The sequence below is a fragment of the Sardina pilchardus genome, chromosome 13 (genome assembly GCF_963854185.1).
Source record: "Sardina pilchardus chromosome 13, fSarPil1.1, whole genome shotgun sequence".
Taxonomy (NCBI): Eukaryota; Metazoa; Chordata; class Actinopteri; order Clupeiformes; family Clupeidae; genus Sardina; species Sardina pilchardus.
The window spans coordinates 12,264,385-12,288,210 of record NC_085006.1 but is presented as its reverse complement, the minus strand read 5'-3'; the positions used below and the strand labels follow the sequence as shown (position 1 = coordinate 12,288,210).

The 23,826-nt window shown below is 44.8% G+C and overlaps 2 protein-coding genes across 7 annotated transcripts; one reads left to right on the top strand and one right to left on the bottom strand.

The window, feature by feature from the left end:
• Positions 1-360: 360 nt before the first annotated feature.
• si:dkey-260j18.2 (uncharacterized protein LOC325231 homolog) lies at positions 361-6,118 on the top strand. 2 transcript variants are annotated; one of them, XM_062551911.1, is made up of 5 exons: positions 361-1,276; positions 1,871-2,024; positions 2,111-2,189; positions 3,198-3,425; positions 3,638-6,116. In XM_062551911.1, exons 2-5 carry the CDS (start codon positions 1,871-1,873, stop codon positions 5,154-5,156), a joined length of 1,980 nt encoding a protein of 659 aa, XP_062407895.1. In that variant the 5' UTR covers positions 361-1,276; the 3' UTR covers positions 5,157-6,116. The 2 variants fall into 2 exon arrangements, with proteins under 2 accessions (XP_062407895.1, XP_062407896.1); XM_062551912.1 differs by lacking the exons at positions 361-1,276; positions 1,871-2,024 and adding an exon at positions 2,350-2,502 and having other exon boundaries at positions 2,113-2,189; positions 3,638-6,118.
• LOC134099123 (centrosomal protein of 164 kDa-like) lies at positions 6,105-23,745 on the bottom strand. Of its 5 annotated transcripts, none has more exons than XM_062551906.1 (29): positions 23,595-23,745; positions 23,091-23,153; positions 22,568-22,654; positions 22,344-22,455; positions 21,867-22,113; positions 21,552-21,698; positions 21,205-21,312; positions 20,545-20,622; positions 20,223-20,318; positions 17,093-18,967; positions 16,455-16,511; positions 16,174-16,262; positions 14,940-15,839; positions 14,691-14,843; positions 14,077-14,272; positions 13,911-13,982; positions 13,611-13,733; positions 11,247-11,390; positions 10,801-10,884; positions 10,554-10,604; positions 10,081-10,274; positions 9,655-9,867; positions 9,367-9,544; positions 9,126-9,233; positions 8,826-8,925; positions 8,399-8,722; positions 7,232-7,304; positions 6,809-6,925; positions 6,105-6,617 (listed from the first exon to the last, which is right to left on the bottom strand). In XM_062551906.1, exons 2-29 carry the CDS (start codon positions 23,140-23,142, stop codon positions 6,521-6,523), a joined length of 6,075 nt encoding a protein of 2,024 aa, XP_062407890.1. In that variant the 5' UTR covers positions 23,143-23,153; positions 23,595-23,745; the 3' UTR covers positions 6,105-6,520. The 5 variants fall into 5 exon arrangements, with proteins under 5 accessions (XP_062407890.1, XP_062407892.1, XP_062407889.1 ...); XM_062551908.1 differs by lacking the exon at positions 23,091-23,153 and adding an exon at positions 22,985-23,008; XM_062551905.1 differs by lacking the exon at positions 23,595-23,745 and adding an exon at positions 22,985-23,008.
• Between the last annotated feature and the right edge of the window lie 81 nt (positions 23,746-23,826).

Sequence of the window (23,826 nt, the reverse complement as noted above, 5' to 3'; positions counted from 1 at the left end):
CCTCGCTGTAGATTTGTGTCCAAGAGGCCTAAGACAAATAGATCACTTTTATACGCACTGTCACCAGCTTTTTGAATTTCTTGAGTGTGTTTACAAGTATTATTCATCATGCTTTTTAAAATTATATATTTTAATGGTTTTGTGTTATATTTCAATTTTTATGTTGTATTGAGGTCCACCATTGGTGAGCATTCATGTTGTATTTATCAGAGGTGGAAAAGTCCAGCTTCAGAAAGTAAAAGTAGAGTAGAGTTCTGCTGATCAGAATCAGCTTGTTGGAGTGAATGGTACTTTCTGAAGCTAGACTCCACCTCTGCTTGATACCTTGAAACTGAGGTTTTGCGTTTGGCCTTTATTTTGACGCTTTTTTATTAGCCGCAGGCTACTGTCACTAGCTTCTCCTAATTCTTGTGCTTTTTTTTCACATGGAAAATGATCAGTGTGGCCATCACCGCCGCTCACTGGCCCGGAGGCTCGTGAAACCTAATGTTAGCCACTAGCAGCCAACCTAAATTCACCACGTCGGTGTAAAACAAATAATTGAGGAGGACTAATAAAATCTGTCTGTGTTGTTGTTTGTATTTAGCGTGTATCGGTTAAAATAGCTCTGCAGAATCAGAAACAATGTATGCCTTCTCCTACTCAATAGATGGCAGATAGTCTACATTATCGCAGCTGATCTCCACAACTCCATAGAAGAAGAGGACGGAGGCGAAGAAGAAGCGAAGAAACAGAAACAACTGTTGTTGAGTGTTGATCATTGAATCGACGGCTTTCTTTCAAAATGATGCCGCATCGACGGTGTCCGTTTTTGTTTTACGTCAATATGTTAAACATGAGTGTAGCTGTATTAGGTCAGGAAAATGTCCAGTTAAATAGTAAATGAAAGCGAGGGTGTGCTTTTTTTTTTTTTAGTTCACGTCAAGGTAACAGCTAAGTAAGATGGTCCGTATTGGGCAGCTAACGAGCTAACCGCCTAGTTAGCTACCTAGCGAACTTGTTATTCCTTATAATCTCTATAAACGTTGGAAGTCTACGCTGAGTCGTGATGATCTGGGTGCATGAATCACAGCACGAACATACCAAGATGGGCGAGGTGTTCAAAGGAGGCAGAGAAGGAAGATAATACGTTATAAAAGGCCATTGCGGGACCCTGTCCAACTGATCAAAGTAATAGGAGTTCACGACTAACCGTGGTGGTTGTAATCTGTCGACATCCAGTACACTTGGACTGTGCATTGTTGGGATTCTTCTAATCACCCTCCTGATAGTGAAGGTAATAAATCAAATGCAAGGCCAGCACTTTGAGCTCTTTGCCTACTTCTCAAGTTAACTATGTCACCCTTCTTGTTTTTTGTTTATGACTTGAGTGTCAGTTTAATTTTAAATAATTCTAACATTTAATGTGTATATTTATAATGTTTTTTGTCATTGACATACGTCAATAAAACTCGGTGTACACGGTCACAGTAGCCTAGAATAGATAACAGTTCCTACATGCTACTGGACACCATTTACTAGTTGCCGTCATAAGAATTCATGTTTGCACTGCCACCCACAGGAGTGGAGTAATTCTATTTTATGCAGGGCAAGAGCATCCTTCCAAACAATACTATATACACTCCCTTTGTTTCCTCTGAAAATACTTTTTAGATAAACATGGAAAGTGGTTGTTTACCACAATAGTTCACCCCTTTGTATAAAATTGCTTGAAAAGCAAAGTGCTGCATGATTTCCATCATTGATGATACACGTGATTCCATCCTTGCTACTCTCAGTCTCAAAGTTGTTTTGTTAAAAATATTACGGTGACCCTCCTCAGGACAAAACAGCCTAATGAACTCCTATGTGTGGTGTGTGCGTGTCACAGATGAACTCTGTTAAGGGTGGCTCCGTTACCTGGCGGCCACAGCCGTGGCAGGATGCTGACAGCGGCGGAGGGGAGCCTCTCTCAGACAGCGACTCAGAAGAGGAGGATTTTCCTGATGACAGCACCACACCACTTGGAGACTATATCACACATGGTTAGACATCATCGTTGTCATTATCATAAGATGGGCCTTTTGATGTATTATCATTGCTCTAATTCTGCGACACTTCTCTAATGCAGGCCTAAAGCAATTACTTGATGCCCAGCAGCTCTGTGATGTCACCCTCCTTGTGGAAGGGAAGAGATTTATGTGTCACAGGTGAGCTGCACCTAATGGCAAAGTCTTGTATTGATATAATTATGCTTGCTGTAAGACATGGGGCCATAATTTTAATGATGGGGAAAGTGCAGTCTGTTTTTCCTATGTAATGCCTTGCGGTATCCAGCTCTTTATGTACATGACATGTCTCTTCACCCAGGATATAGTGTACCCACCACTGAAAAACTACCTGTGCCATAATTTGAATTTTTTTGAAAGGAAAAAAGACGGATTTGGCTAAAATGACCAAGATAGGAGAATATGGCAACACATGCTTGAAGATGAATTTACTACTCTTATTGTAAATGGAAAGGTATGTCCATTTCATGTGATTTGTACAAGTCTAAGTAATGATGGTTAGAGGCTGAATATGCCATTATTATGGCACCTGAAGAGATATGTATGAACAAAATAGAGAGGGGATGGGGGTCTAAACAGGGGGCCAGATGTAACAGTCTCTTAAGATATTAAAAAAAAACTATTTTTTGTTAAAGTTTTTGTTGCACAATGTCTTCTACAAACGTATTGGCCCTAGGCCATCATCAGCGTGTAGCAAGATATTAACCAATAAGAATAATACCTGTACAACATTAACATTTGGTCATCCCTACTGCCATGTAAGCAAATGTCAGGGTAGGGGTGGTGGTGGAGGGGGTTATTCTGGCTGAGAAACTCCAAGGGTGGAAGGGAACTTGGGTGTTCCATGTTAGGGAAGGCTGGGTAGACATAAACTATACAGAAGGACTGAAGCACTTGGAGAGGCACTGCATTTTCAGATTAAATGGAGAACAAAGACCCAGACCTTAATTGGTTTTGAATACAGGAAACCTACAAACAAAGCACTGTCTCACAAAGAGGGACCTGTGAAGAAACAAGATGAACGCAGAGGTCAGAAGTACACACTCTGAGAGAACCGTGACAGGGTTGTACCAAAACAAAAGTAGTTTTGTTGACAATTCTCCTATTAATGTATACAGTCTGATAACTTAAGATGATGGTTGTTTTTAGGGTTCTTCTAGCTGCAGTGAGCCCCTATTTCCGAGCTATGTTCACAAGCCCCCTGGTGGAGTCTCGCCTTACAGAAATCCGACTGGAGGAAGTAACACCAGCAGTTATGGACACGGTCATCCAGTTTATCTACACAGGGGAGGCTGGCCTTAGCCTCGACACAGCAGAGGACCTCTTTGTAGCAGCCAGTCGCCTTCAAGTCATGCCCCTGCAGGACCTGTGTTCAAGGTAAACTAATGGCTACTAATACATCAGTACTAATAGCTAATGCATATATGTGTGTGTGTGTGTATATCCGTGTACCACTAACGGCATTTACATATCACATTTTAAGCTATACACACATTTTTCTATCAGTTGATTATGGTAATGATGAATGTGTATGCATTCTCCCTAGATATAAAATGTAAATACACAAACAGAGTTGTTTCTGTCCGCAGGTTTCTGTTTGAGCACCTGTCTGTCGAGAACTGTCTGGGGATGTACTCTCTGGCCCGCTCGCACCACGACCAGCTGCTCCTGCGAGCCTCCCTACGGCTGGTGGCCCAGCACTTCCCGCGCGTGGCACGCCAGAGGGATTTCCTCCTGCTGGACCCGGGCACCCTGGGCAGCCTGCTGGAGTCGGACCGGCTGGGCGTGGAGTCGGAGACGGAGGTGTACGACGCGGCGCGGCGCTGGGCCGAGCACAAGCCGGCCGAGCGCTACGGCCACATGCCGGCGCTGCTGCGGCACCTGCGGCCGGGCCTGCTGGCGCCGGAGGAGAGCCGGCGGCTGAACCAGGAGCTGGGGCCGCGCGCCAGCGTGGAGGCCATGGGAGGGCCCCTGCGGCCCCGCGAGGGCATGTACGAGAAGAAGATTGTGTGCGTGGACCTGAAGCCGCGCGAGGACGACGGGCTGCGCGAGGAGGACTTCACGGTGGACTGCTTCGACCCGCGCACCGGCAAGTGGGAGAAGCTGGCGGCGCTCGGCTCGCTGCTGTGCCCCGGCTGCACGGCCATCGGCGGGCGCCTGTTTGTGGCCGGCGGCATCCTGCGGCGCGGCCAGGTGTCGGCCGACGTGCACGAGTACGACGTGGTGGCCGACCGCTGGCTGTCGCGCCCGCCCATGGCCCAGCCGCGGGCCATGCTGGGCCTGCTGGGCTGCGGCAACTCCCTGTACGCGCTGGGCGGCTGCAACCGCTCGGCGCTGCTGGACTCGTGCGAGACGCTGGACTTGGGCACCATGTGCTGGTCGCCGGGGCCGCAGCTGCCCCTGCCGCTGCGCTCCTTCGCCTGCGCCGCGCTCCGCGGGCGCCTCTACCTGCTCGGCGGCGCCACGCTGGAGCAGAACCGCGCCGTGGTGCACTCGGGCGTGCTCATCTACCACACGGCCACCGCGCTCTGGACTCGCGTGGCCCTGGACTCGGGCGCCACCTGCCTGGCGGGAGGCGTGGCGGTGCGGGGCGGCGTGTGCGCCGTCGGGGGCTACATGCGCGACGCCGCCAAGTTCCTGGACGGCAACTACACGCAGCTGGAGCCGCTGGACGCCACGGGCCGGGTGCTGTTCTTCCGAGAGGGACGCGGCTCCGGGGCCGAGCGAGAGGTGACCCCGAGCTTGGACCGCGGCGGGGGCAGCGACCGGGCGCCCAGCCCCGTGGTCTTCCCCGGGCTGCCGCGGAGAATCGCAGCGGGGGGCGTGGCGCGATGGAAGCGGCGCATCTACGTGCTTGGCGGCGAGAACGGCTCGCGCTTCTACGACAGTGTGTACTGCTGGAAGCCGGGCTGGCGCAGCTGGGTACAGAGACGCGAGAAGCTCCCGGGGGACACGGGCGGCGTCAGCCAGTTCGGCTGCACCACCCTGAAGTTCCCCAAGAAACACATCCTGGCCAGGCTGAGGTCCGTTCAGGAGAACAAGGTGACTGACCACAAGGGAGAAGAGAGGGTGAGGGGTCGGAGGAGGAGGCGCAATCAAGAAACGTAGTCATTGCACAGCAGTACCTTTTTAAATGTCTGAATCATGCTTTGAAACCAGTACACTACATTACGCTTGAATGAGGGGTCACAGAAAAAGCCCAGGGGCTGGACCTTTAGAATGACCCACCGAGTAACCAAAAATGTATCATTTTGGATTACTAATTAAAAGTAGGTTTTGTAGAAACGAACAAAGAATTTTTGCCTGGGTCATTGTGCTCATGTTTGTGAGCAAATTTTATGGAATGGATTGTTCAATAATTTTTGGTTACAAAAAGCTTACATAATGCATACTGGTGTCTTACAACACTACAATACAACACTGTGTCTTAAACATTGGTCAGCAAATCCATTTTCTTGCCAAATTGTTCAACCCCCTTGAAAGATTTTTTGAGATGAAAAAAGATTATCCTAATTTACACACCTTATTTGCTTTTGGAAATGTGCTAGTACATAACTGTTTATAAGAATACAATTTCAGATATACAAAGGAGAGACTCCTCACTCATGACAAATTCTTTAGTCAGTCCTCTTTGTTGCTAGTACCAATACAAGTAAATTCGGAAGATATGCACTTATTGTAATCTAGAACATTTTGACTTTCAGGGGGTTGAATATGTGAGGCACTGTATGAATTTGTCATTATTCCATTTAAGTTAGTTAAAATCATAGTGATGGACCAGGCAAGTGTACTTTTTCTAAGTTGATGTCGTTACATTTAATTTCAGACCTGTGAAATAAATGCATTCTTTGCTTTACATTATATGAAATGAAGTGTGTAGCCATTTAATTACTTGGGATGCATTAGAGCAATTTGGTTTTATGGTTTTGTAGATGAAAGCCAAAGTCTGATTGATCACAATGACATGTGGGATCCAAAATGTCAGCCAGAGGGGTTTGTACCAAGCTCCAACCTTTTGCCAATTTAAACTGTAAGAATGCATGACGAGGCGGGCGCTACAAATATACGTTTTATTCATGTATTTTACAAAACGACTTTACAAACATACATGGCATTTATATCTAGATTACAGAGCCAAGACAGACATTAAAGAGGTGTTCATTAAAAGGCCTTGCAGCGTGCTTAGTACTGCAGAAAGGATATCTGCACAGATACCTTACACAGATTTAAATCTTAAATTGATATGTGTTTAGGACCTGTTAAAAATGTTGGCCCAGTACAATTACAGAAATAAGTATGGAATAAGTCATCTTGTTGGTGACAACAGGCTCAAAATGTACCAGTGCTGCTGCGCATGATTCAGCTCCTAACAACAGAAAGCAAATTCAGAAACAACTGGAATGGACTTCATATTTTGTTCTCGCACAGTCTCTTGCACATGCACACAGATGATCGGAACATGGAGTGGCTCCTCAGTAGTGGTAGACCTTTATCTGGTTACTCTCATCCAGACCCAGTTGGACGAGTCCACCGAGGGAGGACGGAGGCCGATAACGGGTAAACAACGGTCTGTCCTTGGTTGAGGAAAAAGCATTTACAGAACTTAAACATAGAAATGGCCAACTGAAGTTTTAACAGCAGTGCTAAAGTCAAAATTGTGGTACAAATAAATTATGATAAACTATGATTATGACATGATTAGTGATCAATTATGGGCTAAATATAGCAAACCTATTAATTGGAGTGGTTTGAAAGGATACATGCCAGGATCTTTCCTGCGTGTTTCAAGCCATCGCTTGTTGCATTCAATCAGGCTTTGCAACTGCTGGTCATCCATCTCTGCCGACTTTGTAGACAACATACTCTGTACCTGCTCACTAACAAACAAACAAACATATGCAAAGTTGAACAAAGTCATACACAGAGTTATTTCTTTTACACTTACACTAGAGGAGATGCATTTGGGTGGGTGTGAAACAATAAAGTGGGATATTCTCTTCTACAGTATTAAGGTTTTGCATCCACGGACGTCATAATGCCTTAATGTCATGTGACCGTTTGTTTACAACTGAACAACTACAATCATCTGGCAGATTTATTTAGGCACATTCCAAGTGATGCTATGAGCACTGTGACAGAGGACACCATTCTCAGAAGTAGAAGCAGAACATCAAAACACCTACCTGGCTGCAGGAAACCCTGAGAGGTTGTAATTGCCTATCATTGAATAACCTCCACGGACATTCATGGGAAGCCCTATGACAAAAAAAAATCTTATGTCAGCTATGCACCTAGGTATGGCATCTGAGAAGATCAAACCATGTGGTGATAACAGAAATGTTAAGACACCCAAAGGCACCATAAATTAGACTGGGTAAACCAAGCCCGATCTGCCGGCCATTGATTTTGCCCTGCAGCTCAGGCTGGAAACCTGCACATTTATCTCCCCTGCTTCCGTTCCACTTTTGCTGGAACCGATCACAAACTGGCTTATCCACCAGGTGCACCCAGATCGTTGGTCTGATTGGTTGAAGGACTATCCAAGCGCACAGCCATTTGAACTATGCCTATTGAGCAGCATGCCTCTTGTGCAGTAGAAATACAGCGCAGACTCCCCAGACTAATGTTCAATCCCAAAATATTGAGCTGGGTCTGGTGATACCCAGGCTAACCATAAATTACAATTCCATCTATACGTAAACTGTAATTGAGCGTTAACGGTTCGATTCTCTAGTGGTTGGTTGGACTGTGTTTTAGTTCTAATGTCTGAATTGAAGATGGTCAATAAAGCTTGACAGCTAGATCAGGATCGGCTGATTTATTGTAGATGGTACAATAAATTAATAACATAGCACAGGCCAAGTCTCGGATAGTAAAACTGCACTAAGTCTAACAATTCAGTCTAACAGTCGTGATTGCTATTAGAAGCGGCTGCTGAGCATTCCAACAGAAGATGCTCCTCGATTCGCTTCCTTGATCCGTCTCTGAGTCAAAACCTAAGACCAAGCCTGTTATACTAAAGCAAATGTAAATCATGCCAACGTGGCAGGTGGTGCCAAAGACTGCACAAAACGATGGAAAATCCTAGACATACAGACCAACATGCTATCTTCTTCAGCCCATGTTATCACTGATGTACATGAACATGACCCTCTCGATGGTAAACAGGCACAGGCCTCACTCAGTGTCTATATCTGGTCTGGCTTTTGGTGTCAGACAAAGTCCTGTACAATGGCATGGACCCCTACCCCGTCGTATAGTACACACAGGAGTAACATATGAACACATCAGAATTCAGTGAGAATACCCCAGAACTCTGCACAGTACTACAGCTGCCTTACCCAACCTACCAGAAGATAATTTGTTGGTGGCAACTGAATCCTCACGTTCCTTCTGGAAAATGAAGCTGTTGCCAGCCCTGCCTAGGTTACTGGTGCCAGTCCTGGCAGAGGCCCAAGGCCATCTGGATGCAGACAGCAAGCCAGAGGAGAGAGACTGTTCCTGAGATAAAGGCACTGACAGGGGTTGGTAGGAGGCCTGAACATTCGGCAAGAGCGGAGCTTTCTTTTGGGACAGAGAACCCAAAGCCTCTAGGACCGTGTTTAGCTGTGCAGAGATGTGCTGCAGGGAGTCGGCTAAATGCTGCACTTTGGCCGGGACAGTTGGATGGACGTCTGAATGGAAACACAGAGGTTTATACAATAAGGTGGAAAAAAAGAATAGAAAGTATTTAAATGGCAAAGTAAACACTTAACGTTGGAATGAAGTACTACTAACCTGTCCCTTCATGGCCATCCACACTGCTCATGTCTGAGTCTGTGACAAGAAATGTGACTTTCCTATCCACGTCATGTCTGTCCGTGTCATTGTATGAAAACTAAAAAGAGTAGTGAAGAGCAGAACAACTTGAAATGGACTGAAATGGACTGACCAGATATACATAAAATACTCTCAGCAATCTTCAGGAAACTATTTTAGTACTAGACTCAAACATGCTACTTCTACATCATACAATACACACTACAGGTATAATTAAAGTCATGACATTGACAGATGGAAGAACAAAGCTGAACACACCTCATCCACCAATGAGCTCTCCAAGTGGTTGAGTCTCTCTGCTTTTTTCTCTAGAAGATTCTGTCCCTTCTGCACAGTAGCCCTCAGCTGCTCCAGATGATTTGCCTCCTTGACAGAAAAGAGAAGGGGGCAAACACAGACCCCCACATGGGCGTGAGGGAGACCTCACAGTGCATAGGTGGTGGGAGTACCATCGATAAACTCCAATTAGTCTCTCTGATCCATACGTGCTGCTGCCTACCTGCTGGAGGTTCTTCAGCAGTTCCTGGTTGGCCCCCTCTCTGACGGGGCCTTGAAAGCAGCTCGAGCGGGCAGCCATCAGGACTGCCTGCCTCTCGCTCAAGCTACCGCTCTGCTGCTCCAGAAAGTTCCGGGCCTTCTGCAGAGACATGCCTTCTGACGATATGTAGTACCTCAGACTGAGAGACAAACATTATGAGCAATTATGCAGTCACATACCGGTACTCATAACAGTGCTAATGATTTGAACATATGCGGTAAAATAGGTCACACAGGAACACCTACTCACCCTTCCATACTCTCGCTGTTTTTGGGAAGTGGAGGGGTGGAGGATGCGTTCGGGGGCTCCAGGTCCTCCACATGTAACGACTGCTCATCACTGGGAAGTGAGGAGGACTCCCGGTCCTTCTTCCTCGTTTCTCGTTTCCCCTTGGTGTTGACCTTTGTTTGCCTTTGTTCTGACTTTGAGGAAGAGACTCTTTTCTCTGTCCGCTCCAGGTCACTAAACACGCGTGACAGAGAAACAGACATTTGAATCATCAGTCCTAGTTTGTGCAACTGACTACCACTCATGGTTATTATCAACTATCAAAGCTCATCATTGTTTGGTCAAACTGTGTTGCCAGATTGTCTTATCATATGGTGAGTACAAGCGTGAACTGTGTTGTGAAGAAGATATCTTGTTGGCAACGGTGCGTTTTAAGGGTGTCACTACCTGACACGGCGGCTCAGCTGGTCACAGCGCTCCTGCAGCAGCTCCAGCTTCTTCTCCAGCTTCTCCCGCTCTGCCTTCATGGCCTGGTTCTCCTCCTTCAGGCGTCCCTTCTCCTGCCTCTCCAGGTGGGCCTCCTCTCTGGCACGGTCCCTCTCGAGTGTCACTCTCTCAAGATCTTCATGAAGTCCCTCCATCTGTGGCAAAGGGAAAAGCATAAACATGCAGCAATGATGGGTAGCTCAACAAACATAAACACACACGCACGCACGCACACACACACACACACACACACACACACACACACACACACACACACACACACACACACACACACACACACACACACACACACACACACACACACACACACACACACACACACACACACACACACACACACACACACACACACACACACACACACACACACACACACACACACACGCACACACACACAGTAATTCTCTCAATACCTCATTTTCTTTGAGTCCTAGTTGGTGTCTTCTCCTTTGGATCTCTGATGTCTGTAAGAAACAATGGGAATTACTTAAAAAGCAAAACACAAAAGCAACTTTATTTGACACAAAACAGATTGAATCATACAGCAGGTTTAATGTCAGTCATTACAAAAACATGAAAAACAAATTCCAAGTCAAAAGATTAAAAAAATGACCATCTTATTTTAGATTATTTGAACATAAAGTTTAAGATAAACAGTACCTGACTGAAGAGCATGGCTTCCTGAGTCTTCAGATCTTTGGCACGTATGTCCAGCTGTAGCTCTAGCTCCTTAATCTCTTCCTCCTGAAGAGCATGGATGAGAATCATGGATTTCTCTTGATATTGCTAATGTGTTTAGGGGCGTCATTACGTTACTCAAACACATATCGAACACTGAGGGCCTTCATTTAAATTGTGGGCCAATTGCAAAGTCAGTGTTTGAGCAGTTCATGCGGTTCATGCATGAACAATAGCTTCTGTGTGACATGTGGGAGCACTGATCTGACTGTTTGTGCTTAAGGTGTTGGCCATGGCGTTAAGTTGGAAAATAGATTTAGACTATAGAATAAGCTTTAATCAGACTTAAGACTTTGCACTTTCCTCATCATTCAAATGAGGTGTGTCTGAGTGTTGAGTGCTGTCTGCTGGTTTTAGTGGTTGCAAACCTTCTTGCAGTACGCTTGTCTTGTCCTCTGGACCTGCTTATCCAGCTGGGTTTTGAGTTGCTCCAGTTGCAGGTTGTGTGAGGACAACAGACGATCCCTCTCCCCTTGCAGCGTGCTCCGCAAATGTTCCCTCTGACTGCTCTCCTACACATACACATACACATACACAACACACACAACATACCCAAACTTTAGCTTGTAAAGATAGGTATCGAGCTCTCGAGCAGAGGTGAGAAAGCTAACCTTTATTCTGTATGATTATTAAATTAATTTAATATCACATTTTAACACGCATTTAGCCTTTAGCCTGCCTTCTAAAAATAGAACGGTTAATTTCATGGTCATTAAAGACCCACATTTCATAACCAACTGCAAGAAAAGTCAGTACACCTTTCATTCCATTCATTTCTTAACATCTGCCTGCCTTTACCTTTTGACAATAGATTTGATTTTCTTAAACAGTTTGGAAGATAGTCTTCTGATACCACAAATCTGTGTAGCGTTACTGTTACTGATTAGTCCGACATAGCCAGACTGCTCCATTAGGACGTGATTATGGGGCCTGTTTCAACTGATACAGCGAGGAAAGATGCCTCTGCACCAAGCGGCAACATTCTAATCTAAACATCCAGCTTCTCTAGCAACAGCCTTTTTGTAATAAACAAAATCAACAAAAAATGTGCTCAGGTGATGTGAATGACTAGGTACTGTTGCTTATTTGTCCAATATCGTATAAAAAAAACCCACCATATAAAACCAGCCAAGATGATTTAATTGTTACGCCCAGCTTTCATACGGGCATAGAGGTTTCTCAATTAAAGTCCAGACCGAATTTCCCGACCTCACATTTTGTTGGCTTCCAGGCTATTTATTCATAGAGTATTCTTTTCAGCTACTCTTGGTTAAAGGGATTTTATCACTCCAACAGTGATCTATTGAATTTCAGTCTGGGACATACACAGCCAGGTGATAGTTCAGTCAAAAACCTCCTTCCTTCCTTGGATCCATATAACCTCGACATGGAACACATCTCTGTCTGCACATTCCTACCTTTATCTCTAAGTCAGCATTATAAAGTCACTGTGGAAGTCCTCACTCAAACCAAACAAATCTATTTTGTTGGTTGTGTCAATATTTGTAATGCTTTCTGACAGTGTTTTATCAGTTGCAGTTGTATGCCCTTCTATGAACAATGCTTCTCTAAATGCTTTCTGCCCATAAAGGCTGACCGTCATGCAATGTCCTGTCTGAAGCAGACTAAACTGTCAAAGCACAAAGGGTGTCACGGGTACGCTGGCAACTACACCGCTCCGTCTAGCCCCTGTTGTCTTATGTTTGTTTCTTGTTTGTCTGATCGTTTGTTTACAGCACTTTGGTCAACTATTGTTGTTTTTAAATTGCTATACAAATAAATTGACATTGACATTGGCACTAAAACACATTTCAAACGATACATTGTGTCTTGTAGTGAGGCCAGAGTGAGGCCAGGGACTCGTACCTACCTATATTACTATACTAGTAGGTTACTTCGACACTAAAAGTATGCTCCTGCGCTGTGAGCCTTTATGATATCTGTAAAGATATCTGTTCCTAAACATGGAGGGCATTAAGGTTCATATCACTTGTTATCTGTTTCACATCAACAGCCATTGATTCGGGTAGACTGGATGTCTCCTGAAACTCCTGATTTTTCCTACCATTGATCTGATTGGGTCTTCATTCATCTGTGGTATCAAAATGACCATCAACCTTCAGTCACTGGTAGTATGACTCTTCCTTTGCTTACATTCTTCTGTTACCACTCTACTCTATGTTCAGTTGATTTTCTTTCACCTTCTATCTTAATGAACACACTCTCACTACTGCAATCTAATTTCCTAATTGTTCATGCATGATTCATTGGTTCATTCATGAATGATGTGAGGTCATTTGTGACCTAGGTTCAAGCAGTTCACTGGTAAAAGTTTGCTGCAGAAATCACAGGTAAACTGACTTCAGTTATGTTGAGTTTGAACTTTTCAATGTGGTCCACCAAACCTCCAATTATGCTTAAGATTAAATACTTAGGTTAAACATAAAACAATGTTTTGTTGTATACTGTAGATGTGATTAAACAGCATCAAATGAAAAGCTAGTGTCACCTAGGCATCTAGGATTTTCGCTTACCGTAGTCAAGCACATCTCGGTGCTCGGTGATATAAGATTTAGGGACTATTACAGCATGAAGAATAAATCACACAAGACAATACGCATCGCGCAGATCTTATCTATTGTCTGTCTTGATTTACTTGTAATTAGCCCAGAACCTTTATTGAAGCACACACGTTTTCCTGAACTTGTCGCAGAGGGAAGGGGCGGACACACCTGCTCCACGTGCTCCAGCCTGATGTCCTCCAGCTTCTGACGCTGCTCCTCTTTGAACTGCTCCACCTTCCTGTTGTGGTCCCGCTGAAGCTCATCCCTGATCTCCAGCAGCACGTCTCCCAGCTGCACACACATGCCAAAGTGTACAGAGAGAGTAAGCAGACCGTCACGTATGAGGTGAGGTGTCATTTTTTTGTGTGTGCAAAGCCTTCTTTATAACGATCAATGTACAAAATGGAATTTCTGTATAAGTGAATTTCATGATCTACATTCTGAAGGAACATTTCTGATGGGTCTCACCTCGGCCCGATACTCGGTCAACTGTTGCTTTGAGCTGCTCGGTACCTCCCTCAGCATCTCGTCGGTCTTGGCCTGCAAAAACATGCCTCGCTCAGACGTCTGTCCATGCATTGCACATACACAACTACACAACAAGCCGCCTTCGAGCGCATCCACCGACACTGACCTCCAGCTTCAGAGAGGCCAGAGCCTCCTCGGTCTTCTTCTGCAGCAGCCTCTTCTCCTGCATGAGCTCCAGCTCCGACTCCTCCTGCAGCCGCTGGAGCTCGCGCCTCTTCTGGGCCTCCAGACGCTCACGCTCTGCTCTCCTCTCCTCCTCCAGAGCCCTCTGCAGCTCTCTCAGCCTGGCCTCATTCTCCTCCCTGGACAGATGACGGGTGATAGTCAGTGGGACTTCACTTGTACAAGGGCAAATTCAAGACATTTAAAAATGTCGTAGTGGTATTGTTATGAACTTAACTTCTCTCATATATCTCAGAACATTGTGATTGCTTGACACAGTCTAACCTTGTCATACCGAAATTACGTTTGCGTTCACCCACTGATTTCCAGTCCTCTACTACACTACGTCCTTCTTGTTCGTACTCCTCTCTCCTCCAGGACAGCACCACAGCAGGCAGTGGTTGTACTCTTTCCCTCTTCTGGTCTGATGCCAAGAGCATGCTCAGATAGGACAGTTCTACTACTATAAATAACTGGCATGACATGAAATGGTGCATAAAAGCTTGCCAGTGACTAAATCCCTTCCCAGCAACTCAGAGAGGAGGGATGTGTACTGACATGAGCAGACGCTGCTGGTCTTCTCTCTCCCTCTGAGCGTTCTCCCTGAGCTGCTGGAGCTGCTGGGCCGACTCAGCTCTCAGCTTGGCCTCCTCCTCTCTCAGCTTGGCCTCCTCCTCTCTCCTGCTCGAGTCCAGCTGCAGCCTCAGGGCTCTGGGAGAAACAACAACGCAGAATCACTTAAAGAACCTGATGCCAGTGTCCATGAAAATACAATGGTACAGGAAAACAAATGCTATATTCACACACCTGAGGTTGACCTCGTTCTCCTCTTTCAGCTGTCGTTCCTCATCTTTCAGCCGTCGTTCCTCCTCTTTCTGCCATCTCTCCTCCTCTTTCTGCCGTCGTTCCTCCTCTTTCTGCCGCCGTTCCTCTTCTTTCAGTCGTCGTTCCTCCTCTTCTTCATCGATTCGCCTTGCATCCTCTTTGAGAAACTTTGACCTCTGCTTGTCTTGGAAACTCCATGGTCTTCCATAAGTCACGTCCTCCACGAGTTTCGTCCTTTCAACCCTCGGCCTCGTTTGCTCTGCTATCTGAGTGATTTTCTCCTCTATCTCACTATTCAACTCCTCCTCTCTTATTTTTAACTTTACTTTTTCTTTTAAAATGTCTGTTTTATGCTTCATGATATCAACTTCCATCTTTTTCAACTTCGCCTCCCCTACCTTCACCATCCCTTTTCTCTCCTCCCCCAGTTTTTTCTCTGGAATCTTTAGCTCCACCTCCTCCTCTTCGTCTTCCATCACTTCCCACTCCTCATCCTCCTCGTCCCCTTCCACCTCAACCTCCAACTCCTCTTCTTCTTCCTCTTCCTGTTCTTTACTTTGTTCCTCTTCCTCCGATTTTTGTCTCTCCCCCTTTCTGCTCATCCTTTCATCTACCGACGCCGTGCTCTTCTGCATGTCTACTTCGTTCTGCTCCCCGTGTTGGTCCTCGTCTGATGAGGCGTGGGAGCTCCGCACCAGTCCTCTCCTGGGCGCAGCCACTGGAGAGGCACCCAGCTTTCTCAGCCCAGAGCTTCGGCCGTCCTCTCCTAAAGTGCTGCGTTTCATGTGAGCGGAGGAGGCCTGGGACACGTCTGGAGAACTGGCACACAACTGCAGTCTCTGCTCCGCCAGGAAGCTCTCTCCATCCAAACCAAGCAGATACCTGTGCATCAAAACAATTCAGAACATCATGCTTGTGACTGAAAGTAAGTCTTGTCTCACAAAATGACACACAAAAAGAGAATATGCCATTATTATCTTTTCCTCTTTCATAATAGGCAGGTCTATAACCTGTATGACATACAGTACATACCTGTAGCTGTAACTACAGGCACTATATTATATTGAGGGCAGCATATTACAGAAATGCATAAAACTAGTACTTTACATCTCCATTTTAATAAATCATCATCATGATGGAAAGGACACACAAACAAGCTAAATGTCATCATAGCATCCTTCTGACCACCAGAAATGCAATAATGTTTTTGGCCAACCTCTCTGTGAATTTCCCTCTTTCTCTCTGGTCTTCTCTTTGTTCTCTCCCTTTGGTCTCCCTGCTGTCTTCATCCTCATTTTTCTCTCTCTAGAATAAAAACACAACATGAAATAAAAGCACAGCATTTATTTATCTATTTATTTTTAGAAAGGGTATTTCAATCAAAGAACTTGCTACATCAAAACTGCATGTATTGCTGGCTGCATCAAACTTACATTTGTGCATATTGTTTGATATGACTAATTGATTTCTGAACAGTACTTTACAACCCAGGCATACCTTGACATCATCAGTGGGTGATAAGGCTTTGCGTTTTTTGCCACTGGCAGCTGTATCCTGTAAAGTAAATACTCTGTTATGATGCTGCCTCTCCATCTCTATAGCCCACCCCACACTACTAAACATGCAGAGGAGCAGAAGTCCATCTCTACTCTAGCCAATAAGCTCTACACACAAACAAAGAGACACACTGAAGCAGGCCAGCAGAAAGGCAAGAAAGCCTGTGAGACAGGCGAAGGGATTGCAGAATGATACTATTGTATATGGACCTGCACTTCTCCATCCAATCCAATCCACAGGTGCTAAGCTTCACTGCACTGACATGCATCACCTTAAGACTTCCTATCTTACATCTGAATAGGTCATCCAAATAAAGAAATACTGGAGTTTTGAGGCCCTTGCATCTTCCTTTCTAAAATTCTAAACTGATGGATTGGAGAGTTCAAGTACAGACCTTTTAAAGAAGTCTACAGCATCTGGGGCAGGAGTGAAAGCTGAAATGCAGGACTATCTGGAGCCCTACTGGGTGTGTCACAATCCACAAGCTTCAGACAAGGCCTACAAGCAAGCCAGGAGAAGCATGCATGGGGAGGGGAAGTGGAGAGGGAGCAGCAGAGCCAATTAACACAGACCCCTACCTCACAGGGCAAAATAGTTCGCTGCACCGTAAGCAATTTCCCCATGCGTTCCATCCGCGGAAGCGACATGAACGGGATTTCTCTCTGTCCACCTCCAATCACTGATCTTGCTCTTTCTTCTCCCTTACAGAGGAGCTCAACCGCTTCTTCTTTGCTCACAGACGCTTGGCTTTTCTCTGAGTCTTCGTCCCTGGGTGCAAGTGCAGGGCTTTTGGGGGTTGCCCTACCCTTCCCTAGGGGTACGCCACTTATGAGCCTCTCACTTTCTTTGAGGACACTGTCTTTGCCTTGGCTAGCTATCCCTCTTGTCTCTTGAGTGATTTTCTCACTTTTCTCTCGTTCACTATCTTCTTCTTGCTCTCTTTCAACACAAATCTCCAATATCTCCTCATCACTATCTGACTCCTCGGGTTCTGTTTCAGCACACTGCTCTTCTGGCGCAATGCCCTGTTCTACGTCCTTTCCTACGTCATCCTCTGAGCTTTCTTTACTATCTTCTCCAACGCTGTCCTTTTCTTTTTCTTCTTCATCTTCCTCTTCTTCGTCTTTTACCTGGCCCTGTTGTATTTCCACAACCTCACTTTCCTCTTCCTGCTCAACCACTTTAGCCTCCTCTGAGCTTTGTACAAATCTATGCATTGTGTCCACCTCCTCTGTTCTACTTAATTCCTTCCCACTTAAGCTCATTTCCTGTTTTTCTACATATTTTTCGCTGGCTTCTTTTTTCTCACTCTCCTCTTCTTCTTCTTCCTCCTCCTCCTCTTCATATTCTACAGACATCTCCATAATGTCCTCCTCCTCCTCTACCTCCTCCTCATCATCATCAACAACACAATCATCAGTTTCTAATACCTTTTCGTCTTTGCCTTTCAAAACAACCAGCTCACTTTTAACTTTCTCTGAGATGTTCTCTGAAACACACCTCTCTAAAACATCACTCTCCTCACCACTCTTTCCTCCCCTTGAAATGTTTCTCTCGCTCATGACACATCTCTCCAGGATGTCACTGTCGTCTTCCTCACCATCCATACTACCAACGTCTGGTTTCACATCGGTCTCAAAATCCTCCTCATCATACACCTCTTCACATAACTCAGCACTCTGCTTTTCTGTTGTCTCCCTTGTGCCGCCTTCACCCTGTGAATGGACCCTTAAACTGATGCTATCCTCACTCTCCTCTGCTGATTTCGGGGTCTCACTTCCCTCAACTGCGTCCATCTCTTCTTCAACATCTTCTGCTGCACTCTCACTTTTGCCATGCCCAACAGAGTCCTCATTTTGAACTTGTTCTTCATTTCCTTCAAATATCTCAACGACTTCTTCACTAGGTCCACTGCCCTTTCCATTTGCTTGTTCAGTGTCACTGGATTGCGGTTTTACCTCACTCCTCTCTGCAAACACACCAGCCCTCTCAACTTCACTGGTGATACATTTCTCTACCACCTCACTGTCAAATTCCCCTTCTCTCTTGCTCTCTCCGTCCCCTATGCTTAGATAATATCTCTCAAGGCCTTTACTGCTGTCATGTTTCCCCCTGGAATAAAAGGCAACTACTTCGTCACTCTCTTCCTCAACTCCTTTAGGTTCCTCCACACTTTCCTGAGCTTTCTCTAACATGTTGCTATCACTCTTCTCTCCCTCTTTCTCCTCACAGTTTTTCCCATGACTCATCAGGCTTTCATGGTCATCTCCTTTACACTCCTCCTCTTCCTCTCGACTCATGAACTCTTCACCAGCTTGTTCTTCCTCTGGGATCTCCTCCTCCTCCTCACGCTCAACCTCAACCTTCTCGTCCCCCTCTCCATGATCTCTACTACTCTGATCCCTGCTATCTCTCTGTGCGGGTGTGCTAATGTGTGGGCCAGTTGTGAGGTCCTTCGTTGCGCCATATGATGATGCCAAAGGAGGAGTGGGGAAGGAACCAGGACAGGAGAGGAAGGATGTGTAAGCGTGCAAAAACATGATCAATACCTTGTTATGTTTGGAGACAAGAGGAGTGACAAAGAAGAAGAAAGGTGGACAAGAAACTAACAAGACGAAGGATAGTATGCACATGAGTTAACGGCACATTCCAAAGGTTAGGGTCAGAGGGGATATTATAGTCCAGCAGACAAACGCAACATGACAAATATGACATCGCAGAATCTGAAACTCTTTTTTTCTCTCTTTTTTTGTCTTTAAACTGGACAAGACCGGTTTATGGAAACTATTATTACTTTCATTCTTATTATTTGTCTGCTGGGGCTGGTTACACCAAGCGAGCAAGTGTGAGCAAGATGTGTTTGTTCTGTGATGATGCTGAACAGGCATGCAGCCAGATTTTATCTGAATGGTACTGCTGATCTTCAGAGTCCACAACCAGCTGGCACTTAGATGAAAGAGTAGGTAGCCACTGTAGTTATCTATCCATTAACTGAACTACATACATTGGACATCTATCATGATGCTTCACTTTTATATTACTATATATAACCTTAGCATCTGCTGATTGCTGTCCTACAGCCAGTGTTGAGGTCAGTTTGTATAAAAGTAGCAAAGTTGACCATAGCTGCTGATAGCTACTGTATGTTACAAACTCTATGTTACTGCTATGGATTTTGTGTAGACACATACTGCTACAACAGGCCACACCCAAACCAAAAGCATTAGGTGAGATGGTGTTATGTGTGTCCTATCTAACTCATGGTTGTAGCTACAACCTTTTCAGAAGTTATGACCGTGTTAATTTGGCCCATTGATGTAACCAGCTCCTGGAATATATAAAGATACTTTAAAGATAGAACAAACAGGCCATTTACACAAGAGTGAGGAGAGGATAGTAAAACAATGTTGAAGGACCACAGAGAGCTGTAATGGTAAAATAATGATAGTATGGAGACGTTAAATGAAAAAGGAAAGGTCCACAGGTTAGGTTTCCATCTACAGCCAGACAACAACATGCCAGGTACAAAGACACAAAACAAACAAAAGATAAGCACATTAACTGTCACATTTGAGATAGTTTAAAAAGGTTTCTTGGAAATAGATACATGTACTTTATGTATGTTTGTGGATGTGTGATAAAGTAGGCTACATGGACAGCCCAGAAAATCCTGACAAAGACATAGATAGATGATAAGCTATTGAATACCTGAGAGCCAGGCTCTGGGCTGTGATCCCTTACTAGATCTTGTAGCTCTGGTTCAGTCAATTCCTCAGGAGGAGCACTGAGACTAGCCTCGCTGTCCTAAAGCATAGTGGGGAGTCAGGGAAAAAAAACATCAAGAATGTAAATCTTATTCTAAAACTGGACAGTGCATACATTTTAATATTGGAGGTGAACATTATTCAAGTTCAATTATTTATTTGTTCAAGTTAATTCAACTTCTCTGTAAAAAAAAAAGTCACTTGGTAAATATTAGCTTGGTGTTGTTTTATAAGAGGCACGGGAGAGTATATGGAGGAAATGTTACCTCATACTGGAAGCTTTTCCCCAGGGCATCCAAATCAAGATGCAGATTGCGCATCAGCGGGCTCTGGCCAGAAGGTCTCTGAAAAAACAATAATTTCACATTCAAGAGTGGACACCTGAGAACAATGGGTTGCTGGCCATTAGAGCCGGTACGGTGCCAAAGTCATGAGGAGGCAAATGCATATAGCCAAAACACTGTGTCTCTCCCTCTCCAGTAAAGTCTTCATAAGCTGCTGTATCATATTCTCTTTAACTTTCCTGTATGTTGCGCTCCAATCTTTTATCACTGCGGCGGATGCAACCTATGCAGTAGCAACCACAGAATGTATTAATCAGGGTACTGTGGCTGCTGTTTGTTCATCTATCATGCTGTATGGGGTAAACAAACAACGTGACAGCAGCCACATACAGTATATTCTGTGCTATACACCACCTTCTGCAATCTATGTATTTAACACAAGTAGCAAGTTTTACAACCCCCGCCTGTGAAATGCTGGTTTGTAAGCTTTATATCTGAACACCCGACTTTGTTTGAAATCCGTTCCGAATTGCACATCAAATTTCCAGAGCTCAAGTGTGAAAAAGGCTAATAACTCCATGCATTGTGCATTGACAGCTGTCTACCTCTCGAGTAAACCTGACATACACACTGTGCTCATACCTCCCTATCTGAGGACTTCTCCTCCTCCTTAAAGCCAGGGCTGAGACGGGACATCTGCTCATGTAGCTTCCCCTCCAACACACTAGAGCCTAAACTGGACAAAGGGCCCTGTGGAACAAAAAACATTATTTGGAAACAAATAACAAAAAATCATACCAAAATGGACTATCCTATGATCTTCGCATCTATAAAGAGCAAGTTCTTGTCAGATCAAAAGAGTATGTAAGTGTTAGTGATGCACCCATCTATTGCTGATATTAGCCCTGCCCAGATAGACTATCGTACAATCTTCACATCTGTAAAGTGCAAGTTCTTGTGAAGTGAAATGACAATGCAACACTCTTTACCCCAAGAGAAGTCTTCAGGGGTTCCAGACCATCTGAGGAGAGGAGGGACCCACGAAGAGGCGGAATGGATGTGTCGGCTCCAAAGCCCCGCAGAGGTGCCAGGGAACTCAGAGGCGCGGGCAAGGACCCAAGACCAGAGCTGAGAGGCTAAAAGTGTTTGAGAAGACATTACGATGTCCGCTGAGAGATTAACTCTGATTATTAAAGGGGTGATAGAACGATTATATAGGGTGTTTCATGCTGGTCTCTGAATAGGGTGTGTAACATTGGTTGGGCTGAAAATGAAATGAAATGAAAAAGATAAGCCAGACTAACCATGCCACCCAAACTAACTCCTGGAGGCTTGAGTTCCTGTTCCTTCTTTTTCCCTTTCTTCTCCTTCTTGTCTTTCTTCTTCTTCTCTTTTTTCCCACCAGATGTGACTGCTGTCTTGGACGGGCGTGGCTGGGCCCGCTCCCGCTCCTGCAGCACTAACTGGCGGTACTGTTCGTCACACGGGTGGTCCCAGGTGGATTGCCCAGAGGAGAAATTGAAGTAGTACACGTCTCCAGTGACATCCTGGCTGTGAGAGGAGAGAGAGCACATGTCGACTCACTATAAAGAGGAGAAACATGAAACAATCAGGTGATTTCGAAATTCTTTATCAGAGGCTAAACAATGCCTGTGGAGGACTTCACAATGCTAACTTGCACAAAAGAAAGGAATCATTAAAGTATCAGCTAACTGGAAACTGGCATACAGTGACACAGTATATCATGCATCAAGATCTTTCAAGATTCTTCTTCATCTAACCATGGTTTCCACTCCGCAGGTAAAGGGGCCACAATCCCCTCTCTCGCCAACCAAAGCAACTCTGTTTCCTTGACAGGATCAATTCCAATTTCTCGTGCATACTCATGAATCTCTGTCAATGAGACAACAATACAGCAGGTTAATAGAATGACATCCAAATGAAAATCCATTTTTTATAATCCAACAGCTACTCCAAATAATCAAGATGCCTATAGTGACCTTACCTTGTTCAGAAGGGATATAGTTTTCATCATACTCCTCCTCGAGGATTAACTGATCTCCAATCTTCAAAGCAGCTGCTGTCATGGTGCCTACATAACAATACATAATAACAATACAACGATATGTACACTCCAGAAGCTAACAGGTCAAATTCAGATCAACTATCTTTGAATGTATTCCAATACTGACGTAAACATTAGCTTAATTTGAATTAGCACAAGTGCATTCTCATAAGACACTTGAGAAGACGAACAACACAAGAATGCTATGCTAGTAATGTCAAAAGACTCTTGTCGTTTTTGACACCGGTTAACAGATGTGTCAACATGCCTGTTACTGCTGTCCCTACTATTCGAATGAACTACGTTGCATGTGTTGTTATACATGTATGACATGTATGTGATGCTGAGCCCACCTACTTTTGCTGTGAAACAGGGGGTGATCTGTGAAAATAACAACAACTACTGGAGACATTTATCAATCAATCTAAAAACGTCTTAGACGGTAAACTTAATCATTTTTTACCCAAAACAAAGGCTTGGCTGGTTATTTTGCAAGGCTCAGTCACAGACGTCATGTCTTCATTTTCTATATCAAACCAAATTTTGGGGAATGGTTTAATTTAGCTCACTCAAGCAGAAACCCTACACAATCAGAGGTCAAGTCGCTAGTATGTTTGATGCGGTCACCTAGCAGCTTGTTTCAATTGTTGGCCAAAACAAACCAGCTCGTTCATGTTTAGCACACAAAAAGTTGAAAGCTATTAACGTTAGCTTCTGATTGCTAGTAACAGCAGCCTTGTGCCCGTCATCTGCCGAGTAATTGCTACGAACAACCTCAAGCACACCTTATTAACACTGTGATTAGCTAGCAGCATTACCCAATAAGCTAATTTACGTGACCTAAACCTTGTCAATGGATAAACCTGAAGCTGAAGTAACGGTAGCAAGTTAGCAACTCGTTAGCAACTGTTAGCCGAGTTAACCCTGCAGAGCAGACAGTTTTACCATGAAAACCCTGGGTCCTTACCAGAAAAGTGAGGTCACGGATGGTTTATAGTTTTGTTTCCATTTTGAGGTCCCACATAACAAAAATGCAAAATTAAATACTACACAGAAACAATAATATTAATCCGTATAAAGTATGCTTCCGGTGTTCACGCATCCCCCTGGCAACCACATAGGCGTTCTACCGCAAGGCGTTCTGGTTCTACTACACAGAGCTTGTTCGAAGTTGTTCAGCCAATCCTAACTCCTCTGCT

Coding starts and splice junctions, on each gene's coding strand:
- si:dkey-260j18.2 (XM_062551911.1), top strand. CDS start 1,871: ATGAACTCTGTTAAGGGTGGCTCCGTTACCTGGCGGCCACAGCCGTGG. Junction 2,025..2,110: donor TGGAGACTATATCACACATG/GTTAGACATCAT, acceptor TCTCTAATGCAG/GCCTAAAGCAATTACTTGAT. Junction 3,426..3,637: donor CTGCAGGACCTGTGTTCAAG/GTAAACTAATGG, acceptor TTCTGTCCGCAG/GTTTCTGTTTGAGCACCTGT.
- LOC134099123 (XM_062551905.1), bottom strand. CDS start 23,142: ATGACGTCTGTGACTGAGCCTTGCAAAATAACCAGCCAAGCCTTTGTT. Junction 22,114..22,343: donor CCTGCGGAGTGGAAACCATG/GTTAGATGAAGA, acceptor CTCCTCTCACAG/CCAGGATGTCACTGGAGACG. Junction 15,840..16,173: donor AGAGGGAAATTCACAGAGAG/GTTGGCCAAAAA, acceptor TTTGATGCACAG/GTATCTGCTTGGTTTGGATG.